General features: G+C 44.7%; 1 protein-coding gene across 3 annotated transcripts in view; it reads left to right on the top strand.

Annotated features, from left to right (window-relative positions):
- The window catches only part of LOC124002129 (tripartite motif-containing protein 44-like), a 45,503-nt gene extending 36,988 nt beyond the window's left edge, over window positions 1-8,515 (top strand). Inside the window, exon 5 of one of the 3 annotated variants that reach the window (XM_046309433.1) lies at window positions 8,316-8,515. In XM_046309433.1, the coding sequence (XP_046165389.1) occupies window positions 8,316-8,345 (30 nt within the window). In that variant the 3' untranslated portion in view covers window positions 8,346-8,515. The remainder of the gene's footprint in view (window positions 1-8,315) is intronic. The other 2 variants (XM_046309440.1, XM_046309424.1) reach the window with 2 other exon arrangements.
- Window positions 8,516-15,312: the final 6,797 nt, after the last annotated feature.

Below are 15,312 nucleotides of genomic sequence, written 5' to 3'. Positions count from 1 at the left end.
TTGGGAAGCTGCTTGTGTAAAACTAGGGTGGGTTCTTAGATGTAAACATGTTTAGCACTGCATAGCTGGGGGCTTAAGTGTAACTATGTATGTCCTCTGGCTGCTTGTCAGGTACACACACACACACACACACACACACACACACAGAGAGACACCAGCTGGAAATACTCTTCTACATACCAATCCCTGCCAAGGTTACTTTCTCATACGCCCACACCATTATTCGCACACTCATACAGTGACACACTGACATTTACATACGTACACATTTACACACACATACACATATGTATTCTCACTCACTCACATGCACACACCCCCTCCCCATTCCCCTCCCCACCCACTCCTCCTCCCTCATACTAGTTAAAAGAAGGATCTTATTTCTACAGGGGTAAATTAAAAGATCCTCCTGGCCCATTACTCAACTGCTATAGTTTAACTGTTGGAGACTGGACTATTGTCTTCCCTGGTGGAGCCTCTCAGGCATGAGCCAGTCAGGCTGGCTGGCAGTCAGGGAGAGACGGAGGGATGTAGTAATGGCTGTGGCCAGCCTGCAGATTGCTTTCCTGTGTGAAATGATCGGCTCGTGGTGGTCCGAGTTCATTAAGGGCCTAATTGAATGGTGATGGTTGCCCTGTTTGTTCTCTCCTGTAAGTCATTTCTGCTTTGAGTAATGCCCTGCTGTGACTTAGAGATTAATAGAAATAGAAACAGTGTTTTGCCTTAGGGATATATGTTTGTGTATGATGAGGTACAAATAGAAACATTTGTGTGTGTGCAAGAGATACAAGATAGGGAACGAGTTAGAGAGAAGACCCTAATACCAATTTATACACACAATCTAATCACATTCTCGAGCGCGTTTCAGTTCTAGCCGTCTGTATTCTCTGATGTAGTGGCCCCACTATCTACTTACAATATGGAAAAGATGCCAACTGCAGATCTGAGAGAGAAAAGCAACAGAAACGCACTGTATGAATACCAACAGACCAGCAACCACAAACCACATCTGAAAGAATAAGACTATGGAAATAATTTAGGATGGATCATTATCCCGATCATTATCCTTCCTCAAACCCCTCTCTAAAGCATACTTCTCATAATTGAGATGAGTCCGCTTGCTTTAGATCAGGCAAACGTGGTGAATATTACTGGAAATGTTTGAAGGATTAAGACATCTAGTTTCCCTTTTGGGTACTTCGGATTATCACATTGTCTGTCATTTTCTCTGGCCCTCTGTTTTGCCTTTTCACATGTAAAATATATAAAATGTTTTTTAAACAAAAAATAGAATGACAAAGCTGTAAAACCATTATCCTAAATATATACCATCAACTTAGTGAATGCCACTGGTGTTTAATATGAGGGCTTCAGCATGAATTGTACTATGTCAATATGTCTTTGTTGAAAATGTTTTGTCGCCAAACTGGTGGCAGTTTTGAAAAAAGTCAATAGTTGGAAGAGTTGCAGAGTGAATTGAAAATAATGCCATTGTTGATTAGATGCTTTTTTTCATAAATTAGGCTATTTTCTATTGAACCATATGGTCTATCCTCCAGAAACTCTTGGGAAATATGGACACCATTTAGAAAAAGGAATACTACACATGAATAGTTTTTGAAAAGTTATTCAAGTGTAAATTACCAAAGTTACCATAGATTGTCATACATGACGTGTTATTTACCCAAATTATCTGATAGTTTTGCAATTTTAGGCAAAAACATTAACATAATCCCATAATTTATCCTATGAAATACATACTAGTTTGAGAAGTCCAGTGCATAAATGGAGAATGATGCTTGTGCGTGTGTGTTTGTGTTAATGCTCGCTAGGAAATTAGCCTAAATAGAGCTAAAGCTGATAAAGAATGGGCCAGCTGTTATGGCAGTTGCTGTGTACATTTATTACAGAATGAATGGGCTCCTGTTTTGCAGTGTAATCTACAGATCTGTCATTAAATCAATAGAGAGCGGGGCGGGCTGGCGGGTGGTAGGTAGGTAGGTAGGCAAGTAGCTCTACAGACGTACGCCCGCTGTGTTTACCCTCCAAACACCACCCACCATGATTACTGAGCACTGATCTGTCACCCCGGAGGAAATCATCCCTCAGCCTGTCTGACAGAACACACACACAAAGTCTCACATAGCACATGCACACAACCACACACATAGTCAGAGAATACACACACACACACACACACACACACACACACACACACACACACACACACACACACACACACACACACACACACACACACACACACACACACACACACACACACACACACACACACACACACAGAACACACACTGCAGAACACACACTGCAGAACACACACCACACAGCTAAGCATACAGACACAGACAAATACACACCGCAGAGCATAAACACACACAGCAAAGTGCACAGACTGGAATGATACCCATATAGATAGACAATCATGCACACTGACCCTCTCACATTCCGCAGTGCACCAATACACAGACTAACACGTTCCATTGAATTGTGTGAGATGTGTTTGCACCCATATGAATCTGTGTTAGTGTGCATACTAGAATGAGTGTGGCTGTTTGTTTGTGCAAGTTACAGTAGTTTCCTCATTTGTACATGCATGCCTGTGTGTGAGCAAGTGAGTGTTTGACAATAGAGAGTAGAAGCAGTGGGTACAATCATGTGTAAAGCCTCCTGGCCTCAAACTGGCCTCGGACAGGGTCCAATCAGCCATTAGCTTGTCATTAGATGCCCAGTGTGCTGACCGTGTTGACCCAGGCCTCAACCTGACCTGCTCCTAAACCAGACCAATCATGTCAGATCTTTTCACATCAGAGCTGACCTGTTTGGTCAAAAGTGAAAAAAAGTGAAAAAAAGTGGAAAAAAATCCGATTTCAATCAAATGTATTTATAAAGCCCTTTTTACATCAGCAGAGGTCACAAAGTTACAAAGAAACACAGCCTAAAACGCCAAGGCAATGCAGATGTAAAAGCACAGGAATTTGGCTGCCAGTCTAAACGCAGCCATAGAGAGAGAATTTTTTATATTTTTTATTTCACCTTTATTTAACCAGGTAGGCAAGTTGAGAACAAGTTCTCATTTACAATTGCGACCTGGCCAAGATAAAGCAAAGCAGTTCGACAGATTCAACGACACAGAGTTACACATGGAGTAAAACAAACATACAGTCAATAATACAGTATAAACAAGTCTATATACAAAGTGAGCAAATGAGGTGAGAAGGGAGGTAAAGGAAAAAAAGGCCATGGTGGGAAAGTAAATACAATATAGCAAGTAAAACACTGGAATGGTAGTTTTGCAATGGACGAATGTGCAAAGTAGAAATAAAAATAATGGGGTGCAAAGGAGCAAAATAAATAAAATTAATTAAATACAGTTGGGAAAGAGGTAGTTGATTGGGCTAAATTATAGGTGGGCTATGTACAGGTGCAGCAATCTGTGAGCCGCTCTGACAGTTGGTGCTTAAAGCTAGTGAGGGAGATAAGTGTTTCCAGTTTCAGAGATTTTTGTAGTTCGTTCCAGTCATTGGCAGCAGAGAACTGGAAGGAGAGGCGGCCAAAGAAAGAATTGGTTTTGGGGGTGACTATAGAGATATACCTGCTGGAGCATGTGCTACAGGTGGGAGATGCTATGGTGACCAGCGAGCTGAGATAAGGGGGGACTTTACCTAGCAGGGTCTTTTAGATGACATGGAGCCAGTGGGTTTGGCGACGAGTATGAAGCGAGGGCCAGCCAACGAGAGCGTACAGGTCGCATTGGTGGGTATTATATGGGGCTTTGGTGACAAAACGGATTGCACTGTGATAGACTGCATCCAATTTGTTGAGTAGGGTATTGGAGGCTATTTTGTAAATGACATCGCCAAAGTCGAGGATTGGTAGGATGGTCAGTTTTACAAGGGTATGTTTGGCAGCATGAGTGAAGGATGCTTTGTTGCGAAATAGGAAGCCAATTCTAGATTTAACTTTGGATTGGAGATGTTTGATATGGGTCTGGAAGGAGAGTTACAGTCTAACCAGACACCGAAGTATTTGTAGTTGTCCACGTATTCTAAGTCAGAGCCGTCCAGAGTAGTGATGTTGGACAGGCGGGTAGGTGCAGGTAGCGATCGGTTGAAGAGCATGCATTTAGTTTTACTTGTATTTAAGAGCAATTGGAGGCCACGGAAGGAGAGTTGTATGGCATTGAAGCTTGCCTGGAGGGTTGTTAACACAGTGTCCAAAGAAGGGCCGGAAGTATACAAAATGGTGTCGTCTGCGTAGAGGTGGATCAGAGACTCACCAGCAGCAAGAGCGACCTCATTGATGTATACAGAGAAGAGAGTCGGTCCAAGAATTGAACCCTGTGGCACCCCCATAGAGACTGCCAGAGGTCCGGACAGCAGACCCTCCGATTTGACACACTGAACTCTATCAGAGAAGTAGTTGGTGAACCAGGCGAGGCAATCATTTGAGAAACCAAGGCTGTCGAGTCTGCCGATGAGGATGTGGTGATTGACAGAGTCGAAAGCCTTGGCCAGATCAATGAATACCGCTGCACAGTAATGTTTCTTATCGATGGCGGTTAAGATATCGTTTAGGACCTTGAGCGTGGCTGAGGTGCACCCATGACCAGCTCTGAAACCAGATTGCATAGCAGAGAAGGTATAGTGAGATTCGAAATGGTCGGTAATCTGTTTGTTGACTTGGCTTTCGAAGACCTTAGAAAGGCATGGTAGGATAGATATAGGTCTGTAGCAGTTTGGGTCAAGAGTGTCCCCCCCTTTTGAAGAGGGGGATGACCGCAGCTGCTTTCCAATCTTTGGGAATCTCAGACGACACGAAAGAGAGGTTGAACAGGCTAGTAATAGGGGTAGCAACAATTTCGGCAGATAATTTTAGAAAGAAAGGGTCCAGATTGTCTAGCCCGGCTGATTTGTAGGGGTCCAGATTTTGCAGCTCTTTCAGAACATCAGCTGAATGGATTTGGGAGAAGGAGAAATGGGGAAGGCTTGGGCGAGTTGCTGTTGGGGGTGCAGTGCTGTTGACCGGGGTAGGAGTAGCCAGGTGGAAAGCATGGCCAGCCGTAGAAAAATGCTTATTGAAATGCTCAATTATGGTGGATTTAACAGTGGTGACAGTGTTTCCTATCTTCAGTGCAGTGGGCAGCTGGGAGGAGATGTTCTTATTGTAGGATGGCTGGGGTGTTAAGCATGTTCCAGTTTAGGTCGCTTAGCAGCACGAGCTCTGAAGATAGATGGGGGGAAATCAGTTCACATATGGTGTCCAGAGCACAGCTGGGGGCAGAGGGTGGTCTGTAGCAGGCGGCAACGATGAAAGACTTGTTTTTAGAGAGGTGGATTTTTAAAAGTAGAAGTTCAAATTGTTTGGGTACAGACCTGGATAGTAGCACATAACTCTGCAGGCTATCCGTGCAGTAGATTGCAACACCGCCCCCTTTGGCAGTTCTATCTTGTCTGAAAATGTTGTAGTTTGGAATTAAAATTTCTGAATTTTTGGTGGTCTTCCTAAGCCAGGATTCAGACACAGCTAGAACACCCGGGTTGGCAGAGTGTGCTAAAGCAGTGAATAGAACAAACTTAGGGAGGAGGCTTCTAATGTTAACATGCATGAAACCAAGGCTATTATGGTTACAGAAGTCGCCAAAAGAGAGAGCCTGGGGAATAGGAGTGGAGCTACGCACTGCAGGGCCTGGATTCACCTCTACATCGCCAGAGGAGGAGTAGAATAAGGGTGCGGCTGAAAGCAATAAGAATTGGTCGTCTGGAACAGAGAGTAAAAGGAGGTTTCTGGGGGCGATAAAATAGCATCAAGGTATAATGTACAGACAAAGGTATGGTAGGATGTGAATACAGTGGAGGTAAACCTAGGTATTGAGTGATGAAGAGAGAGATATTGTCTCTAGAAACATCATTGAAACCAGGAGATGTCATTGCATGTGTGGGTGGTGGAACTAATAGGTTGGATAAGGTATAGTGAGCAGGACTAGAGGCTCTACAGTGAAATAAGCCAATAAACACTAACCAGAACAGCAATGGACAAGGCATATTGACATTAAGGAGAGGCATGCTTAGTCGAGTGATCAAAAGGGTCCAGTGAGTGGAGAGGTTGGTTGGGGGTCACGGTGATTTAGACAGCTAGCCAGGCCATCGGTAGCAAGCTAGCATAGGATGGAGGTCTGTTGTTAACCACCTCTTGCTTTCCGTCAGTAGATTAGTGGGGTTCCGTGTGGTAGAGGGGATTAATCCAAATCACACAACAACAACAAAAATAAAAACAATAGATATAGTTATAGAGGCCCAAGAAGAAAACATAATAATAATACAAATAAATAAATTGTCCGATTGTCTATTCAGATAGCAGCCGATAAGACAGCTAACGGTTAGGCCGGTGGGGCAGGCGGATAGGGGACTGCAGATGATTGATGGTTCAGGATTGAACGTTGTGACGGAGGAGCCGTACAAAACTGGTGATAGATTTTCGAGCTAAAGGATAGCTGATGACCACAAACCGTGGTTAGCTGAATACTAACGATTTGCCAGTAAAGAAGCTAACTAGCTTCTGAACTAGCTTCTGATTAGCTTCTGGATTAGCGTCTGGGCTAGCTTCTGGCTAGCTTGTAGGATTACAGATTTGAGGTAAATAATACTTTTTTATAAATATAAATTGGTGAGGCGGGTTGCAGGAGAGTGTTTTGAAGATGAGTTGATTAAAAATAAAATGTATGTGAAAATAGTTGTAAATATATATATATATACAGGACAACAACGAGGACAAAAGACGTCTGAACTGCTATGCCATCTTGGTTATCAATCAATCAAATGAATGCCATCACTGTAGATATCACTCATTTGACATTTCCCCAGTCTCAATCAGACCTGGGTTACGATAGTAAACTAGACCTCACCCATCTGGCCCACCCAGCCTCACAATATGTTCTTATTTTTACAATTGATTTGAATTCTGCACCTATTCAAATTAGATTTTAATATCAAATAGTCCACTTTTAACTAAGTGGGAAGAAGGAGGGTAGTTCTGTTCATTGTGTCTTGATTGTGGACTACAGGAAAAGGAGGACCGAGCAAGCCCCTATTCTCATCGACGGGGCTGTAGTGGAGCAGGTTGAGAGCTTCAAGTTCCTTGGCGTCCAGATCACCAACAAACTAACATGGTCCAAGGACACCAAGACAGTTGTGAAGAGGGCAATACAAAACCTATTCCCCCTCAAGAGACTGGAAATATTTGGCATGGGTCTTCAGATCCTCAAAAGGTTCGACAGCTGTATCATCAAGAGCATCCTGACGGTTTGCATCACTGCCTGGTATGGAAACTGCTCGGCCTCCAACCGCAAGGCACTACAGAGGGTAGTGCGTACGGCCCAGTACATCACTGGGGCCAAGCTTCCTGCCATCCAGGACCTCTTTATCAGGCGGTGTCAGAGAAAGGCCCTAAAAATTGTCAGACTCCAGCCACCCTAGTCATAGACATAGACTTTTCTCTCTGCTACCGCATGGCAAGCGGTACCGGAGCTCCAAATCTAGGTCCAAGAGGCTTCTGAGCAGCTTCTTCCCCGAAGTCATAAGACTCTTGAACATCTAATCAAATGTCTACTCATATTATTTGCATTGCCCCTCCCTCTTCTACACTGCTGCTACACTCTGTTATTATCTATGCATAGTCACTCTACCTACATTACATATTACCTCAGTTACCCCGACTAACCGGTGCCCCCGCACATTGACTCTACCAGTACCCCCTGTATATATCCTCTCTGTTGTTATTTTACTGCTGCTCTTTAATTATTTTTTACTTTTATTTCTTTTTTTAGGTATTTTCTTAAAACATTATCGGTCTTGTAAGTAAGTATTTCACTGTAAGGTCTACACCTGTTTTATTCGGCGCATGTGACAAATAACAACATTTGATTGAATTTGTTTTAATGAAAAGGAGCCGAGAGATGGAGTTAGCAGGGCCCTCCAGGGGAAGCTACAGTATCGTACTGTCTTGTTAGTCTCTGCGGTTCTCCCTATAGCTGGCGGCTGCATGGTGACTGAGGTGGCTGCTTGTGGCTGCTAATTAAAGTGTGAACAGTGTCTACTGTCAGAGAACTGATCCACCACTGGGCTCATTTACTCTACTCTCATGTACCACACCGATATCTTTGAGAATAGCTTTTGATATGTGATGTCAGCTGTGTGATGTCTTGCCATCTGTGTAGATGTTTGATTGTGTCAATATCAACCACAGTGCTGTGTTATAGTCTCCTGTATTTAAACTGCTGTTTCTCTTGTCTTTTTCAGCAGCGCGACATTGAGGCCAGACCAAGGTAAGACTGATTCATAACACCCTCTTTTATAGCATCTGGCAGAACTGGGAGAAAAATACCCTTTTAAATCCCCACACTCAGGTGGTTTTACAGTGGGCTTACAGGGAGAGGGGATCAGTATGCGACACACATCCATGCTCACACTCACACGTATAGTAAACTCACACATGCACTCCTCACACACACACACACACACACACACACACACACACACACACACACACACACACACACACACACACACACACACACACACACACACACACACACACACACACACACACACACACACACACACATTTGTTTTACTATCCTTGTGGGGACCAAACAATTGATTCCCATTCAAAATTCCTATTTTCCCTAACCTTAACTCCTAATACTAACCCAAATTGCAAACCTAAACCTAACAGACGTTGCTTTTACTGTCTTTGTGAGGACCAGAATTCCTCACAAGGATGATAAAACAAAGAAAGTGAGGACATTTCGCCGGTCCCCACAAGGAATAAGGCAATAGCCAAAATGTCCCCACTTTCCTTGTTTTACAATCGTTGTGAGGACTTCTGGTCCCCACAAGGATAGTAAAAGAAAACACACACACACACACACTTCTCTCTCTCCAGCTCTTGCTCAGTGTCCCCCCTCCTTTTCTCCTCCTCCCCTGTATGTGTGTCACGTCCGTGGCCCAGCCAGGCAATTAGCTCCTCTAATCTCTGTCCCCGCTGGAATTAAATGCTTGAAAAGGTGACGACTTACCCTCTTTAATCACACGGCAACACAGAATGACCTGCCCCTGTCCGCTTCATTGGACACTGGGCCGGGCTGGATGCTGGAGAGACACACTGTCCACTAGTGTGTGGTCAAGCTGTAGTCTGATTATTGGGGTCAACTCAAGCCTTCAGGTGGATCGACCGTGCTTCGGCGGCACGGTCTGTGTTGTAGTAAGCTGGTCTGGTAGGTAGTCGTGTAGGGGGTGTGTGTGTCTTGTTTGTCTGTCTGTCTGCCTGCCTACTATCTGTAAGTCTGTCTGTTCATCCTGTCGTCCATCTGTCCACCTGTCTCTCTCTTGTAAAGGTGTAGGTGTAACAGATAGCCTTTACCCAGTCACACACATATTGATTCCCTGACACTGACATGGATCTCAGAGGAGCTGCTCGCTCGGAGCAGCTGCCTTCCCATCATCCCCTGCTGTGTCCCTTTGGTGTGTGTGTCTCTCCCGGCCTTGATGTCAGGCTGCCTCCCCACCTCTCTCTCACACATACACACACATGCACACGCACACACTCACTCGCTCGCTCAGTAAAGGTCTGAGACACAGGCAGTGCCTCTGTCTGCCTTTCTGAAATGTCAGCCTCAGTATATCCGGTGGGAAATAAATGCTTTATCTGAAAGGGACTTTGTGGTTGAATAAAGGTTAAAGAAGACGGTGTCTTTTAAGACAGACACCATCAACAAGCTTTGAACTAAAAGCTTTAGAGAAAGACAGACAGCTCTGTGTTTTATCTTTGGAATGTTGTTGGATTTTCAGAACAGATAAGTGATAACACAAATAACCAAATAGCAGCTACGGCAGGGAAACTGAATAAACACATCAATCAGCATTGCCTTGTTTTCTCACACACCTGCAGAATATGGAGCAAGCACATGGAGGAGTTGGAGTATTTGTTTTGGAGAAATGTACAATATTTGCAGATTCTAGTGTTTTGTTTTTAATGGCCCTGACCCAGCCATGGAGAGGCCCAGTTTAACTGCCAGCTCAGGGGCTGTACCTGATGGGCCTGCCAATGGTAATGCTGAGACCCAAGCACAATCCACTACTCTCTATCCAGACCAGATGGCTGAGAATTGGGACCCCACGGTTGGATAACGCTTCTACAATGCCCTTGGTCAAGGTTAACCCACATAGATAGATAGATAGATAGATAGATAGATAGATAGATAGATAGATAGATAGATAGATAGATAGATAGATAGATAGATAGATAGATATCTAGATAACACACACACACGCACACACTCTCTACCAGTCAAAGGTTTTAGAACACCTACTCATTCACAGGTTGTTGTTTTTGTTTTTTTACTATTTTCTACATTGTAGAAGAATAGTGAAGATATCAAAATTATGGAATGACATATGGAATCATGTAGTAACCAAAAAAGTGTTAAACCACAGGATTCTGCAGTGATACGCCATCCCATCTGGTTTGCACTTAGTGAGACTGTTTTTCTACAGGACAATGGCACGACACACCTCCAGGATGTGTAAGGGCTATTTACCAAGAATGAGAGTGATGGAGTGCTGCATCAGATGACCTGGCCTCCACAATCCCCCGATCTCAACTAAATGTAGATAGTTTGGGATGAGTCTGACCGCAGAGTGAAGGAAAGCATCCAACAAGTGCTCAGCATATGTGGGAACTCCTTCAAGACTATTGGAAAAGCATTCCAGGGGAAGCTGGTTGAGTGAATGCCAAGCGAGTGCAAAGCTGTCATCAATGCAAAGGGTGGCTATTTGAAGAACCTCAAATATAAAATATATTTGGATTTGATTAACACTTTTTTTTGGTTACTACATGATTCCATATGTGCTATTTCGAGGTTTTGATGTCTTCACTATTATGCTACAATGTAGAAAATAGTACAAATAAAGAAAACCCCTTGATTGAGTAGGTGTTCTAATACTTTGAACGATAGTGTACACAAATGTATGCACACACTCATACATGTATGCACATACACTACTCTTTTCCATCTTCATAAAATGCTGTGGATGCAGAATTTAGCCCAGCTCCCTGCCTGGATGAAGGCATCAGATACCAACACGTATAAAACATAATGAAGTCCTAATGCAAGAAGAACGGGAACTAAAGGAAGGAGAGAGGGAGGAAAGTGACTGGGAAAGTGGGGGAATACATGTCTTTTTTATTTCTGTAGGGTTATAGCTTACAAGCTTACAATTGTTGTGAAGAAGGCTTCAGGGCGCCCAAGAAAGTCCAACAGACCGTCTCCTAAAGTTGATTCAGCTGCGGGATTGGGGCACCACCAGTACAGAGCTTGCTCAGGAATGGCAGCAGGCAGGTGTGAGTGCATCTGCATGCACTGTGAGGTGAAGACTTTTGGAGGATGGCCTGGTGTCAAGAAGTGCAGCAAAGAAGCCCCTTCTCTCCAGAAAAAACATCAGGGACAGACTGATATTCTGCAAAAGGTACAGGGATTGGACTGCTGAGGACTGGGGTAAAGTCATTTTCTCTGATGATTCCCCTTTCCGATTGTTTTGGGGCATCCGGAAAAAGCTTGTCCAGAGAAGACAAGGTGAGTGCTGCCATCAGTCCTGTGTCATGCCAACAGTAAAGCATCCCGAGACCATTCATGTGTGGGGTTGCTTCTCAGCCAAGGGAGTGGGCTCCCTCACAATTTTGCCTAAGAACACAGCCATGAATAAAGAATGGTACCAACACATCCTCAGAGAGCGACTTCTCCCAACCATCCAGAACAGTTTGGTGACAAACAATGCCTTTTCCAGCATGATGGAGCACCTTGCCATAAAGCAAAAGTGATAACGAAGTGGCTATGGGAACCAAACATCGATATTTTGGGTGCATGACCAGGAAACTCCCCAGACCTTATTCCCATTGAGAACTTGTGGTCAATCCTCAAGAGGCGGATGGACAAACAAACACCCCCCATTCTGACAAACTCCAAGCATTGATTATGCAAGAATGGGCTGCCATCTGTCAGGATGTGGCCCAGAAGTTAATTGACAGCATGCCAGGGCGGATTTCAGAGGACTTGAAAAAGAAGGGTCAACACTGCAAATATTCACTCTTTGCATCAACTTCATGTAATTGTCAGTAAAAGCATTCGACACTTATGAAATGCTTGTGATTATACTTCATTGTTCCATAGTAACATCTGACAAAAATATCTAGACACTGAGGCAGCAGACTTTTTGTGAAAATTCTCAAAACCTTTGGCCACGACTACTCTTCTCTCCCTAGCTTCCTCTCCCCTGTGTTAGTGAGGTGTTAGTGATGAGACTCTCTCCCTAGTCCCCTCTCCCCAGTGTTAGTGATGAGCCTATCTCCCTTGTCCCCTCTCCTCAGTGTTAGTGAGGAGCCACTCTCCCTAGCCCCCTCTCCTCAGTGTTAGTGAGGAGCCTCTCTCCCTAGTCCCCTCTCCTCAGTGTTAGTGAGGAGCCTCTCTCCCTAGTCCCCTCTCCTCGGTGTTAGTGATGAGCCACTCTCTCTAGTCCCCTCTCCTCAGTGTTAGTGAGGAGCCTCTCTCTCTAGTCCCCTCTCCTCAGTGTTAGTGAGGAGCCTCTCTCCCTAGTCCCCTCTCCTCAGTGTTAGTGAGGAGCCTCTCTCCCTAGTCCCCTCTCCCCAGTGTTAGTGATGAGCTTCTCTCCCTAGTCCCCTCTCCCCAGCGTTAGTGAGGAGCCTCTCTCCCTAGTCCCCTCTCCCCAGTGTTAGTGAGGAGCCTCTCTCCCTAGCCCCCTCTCCCCAGTGTTAGTGATGAGCTTCTCTCCCTAGTCCCCTCTCCCCAGCGTTAGTGAGGAGCCTCTCTCCCTAGTCCCCTCTCCCCAGTGTTAGTGAGGAGCCTCTCTCCCTAGTCCCCTCTCCCCAGTGTTAGTGAGGAGCCACTCTCCCTAGTCCCCTCTCTTCAGTGTTAGTGAGGAGCCTATCTCCCTTGTCCCCTCTCCTCAGTGTTAGTGAGGAGCCACTCTCCCTAGCCCCCTCTCCTCAGTGTTAGTGAGGAGCCTCTCTCCCTAGTCCCCTCTCCTCAGTGTTAGTGAGGAGCCTCTCTCCCTAGTCCCCTCTCCTCGGTGTTAGTGATGAGCCACTCTCTCTAGTCCCCTCTCCTCGGTGTTAGTGAGGAGCCTCTCTCCCTAGTCCCCTCTCCTCAGTGTTAGTGAGGAGCCTCTCTCTCTAGTCCCCTCTCCTCAGTGTTAGTGAGGAGCCTCTCTCCCTAGTCCCCTCTCCTCAGTGTTAGTGAGGAGCCTCTCTCCCTAGTCCCCTCTCCCCAGTGTTAGTGAGGAGCCTCTCTCCCTAGCCCCCTCTCCCCAGCGTTAGTGAGGAGCCTCTCTCCCTAGTCCCCTCTCCCCAGTGTTAGTGAGGAGCCTCTCTCCCTAGTCCCCTCTCCTCAGTGTTAGTGAGGAGCCTCTCTCCCTAGCCCCCTCTCCCCAGTGTTAGTTATACATAGACAAGGTCATGACCATACTTGTCATTTGGCTCTAATCGCACAATTGAAGCCTCTTTATGAACTTGGTCATGGTTTGCCTGTTTGTGTGCTAATGATGTATTATGAGATTCTCTTTAATTGAATCAATTTATATCCTACCAAGAGGTGCCATTGTCCCCCTTGCACATCTCTCACATAATACACCACACACACACATTGATTTGGTTAATGGTTTCTCATCATCCTCCCTGAGCCCCTTTGAAATAACTCTTCCCTGATCAGAGAGAGGTGTTGGTTTGGAAGATGGTAGGCCCACTGATCAATAGTTTGTGTGTGCGCATGGGTGTGTGTTAGTTTGTTCTGATCGATGGAGGAACAGGAGAGGTGCTTAGCGTCTCCACACACACCTCCTCAAAGCATCCTGGGACAGCAGGGGATGGGCCATAAACTGTTCATTTCACAGAGCCAATGTGTCTCCCTGGAGAATATAGGAGGATTGGAGAGAAAAGAGAGACATTGTGGAACTTTGCAAATGAGAAGGGTGAGTTGTACTAAAAAAAGGAAATGAAACATCCCAATCGATGGAGTCTCTACATCCCTAAAAGTTGATCATTGCTTGCATTTTTAGATTGTTTTTCATCCTGGGTGAGTTGCAAGTTATGCTAGACAGGTGGTCCTTAATGGACGAAGATTAGGAGAGCAGGGTTTCTGTTAGTTTTCTGATAAAAAGAGAGGCTGGACATTCACTGAGGCCTATGCCACCGGAATCTTCAATAATTTTGGTAATTAACAGAATCTATGGCAGTCTACCAAATGTATGTAGTTCTGTTTTTGAGCTGTTCTTGTCTATTAATGTTCTGTACTATTTCATGTTTTGTGTGGACCCCAGGAAGAGTAGCTGCTGCTTTTGCAACAGCTAATGGGGATCCTAATAAAATACCCCAAAAATAACAAATCAGAACTTTGGTAATTTATACTTGAATAACTTTTTAAAAAATGTGTTCATATACAGTACAAGTCAAGAGTTTAGACACACCTACTCATTCAAGGGTTCTTCTTTATTTTTGCTATTTTCTACATTGTAGAAATGATGAAATAACACATGGAATCATGTAGTAACCAAAGAAGTATTAAACAAATCCAAATATATTTTTGATTCTTGAAAGTAGCCACCCTTTGCCTTTACGACAGCTTTGCACACTCTTGGCATTCTCTCAACCAGCTTCACCTGGAATTATTTTCCAACAGTCTTGAAGGAGTTCTCATATATGTGTAACACTTGTTGGATGCTTTTCCTTCACTCTGTGGTCCAACTCAACCCAAACCATCTCAATTGTGTTTAGGTCGAGTGGTTGTGGAGGCGAGGTCAGCTGATGCAGCACTCCATCACTCTCCGTGGTCAAATAGCCCTTACACAGCTTGGAGGTGTGTTGGGTAATTGTCCTGTTAAAACAAATGATAGTCCCACTAAGCGCAAATGAGATGGGATGGCTTATCGCTGCAGAATGGTGTGGTAGCCATGCTGGTTAAGTGTGCCTTGAATTCTAAATAACTCACCGTGTCATCAGCAAAGCACCATCACACCGTCTCCTCCATGCTTCACGGTGGGAACATCACATGCGGAGATCATCCGTTCACCTACTCTGCGTCTCATAAAGACTCATCAGACCAAAGGACAGATTTTCACTGGTCTAACGTCCATTGTTCATGTTTCTTGGCCCAAGCAAGTCTCTTCTTCTTATTGGTGTCCTCTAGTAGGGGTTTCTTTGCAGCAATTTGACCATGAAGGCCTGATT

The sequence above is a fragment of the Oncorhynchus gorbuscha genome, linkage group LG02 (genome assembly GCF_021184085.1).
Source record: "Oncorhynchus gorbuscha isolate QuinsamMale2020 ecotype Even-year linkage group LG02, OgorEven_v1.0, whole genome shotgun sequence".
NCBI classification, from domain to species: domain Eukaryota; kingdom Metazoa; phylum Chordata; class Actinopteri; order Salmoniformes; family Salmonidae; genus Oncorhynchus; species Oncorhynchus gorbuscha.
The sequence above is the reverse complement of the archived record's forward strand: the minus strand, read 5'-3'. Positions and strand labels throughout refer to the sequence as shown.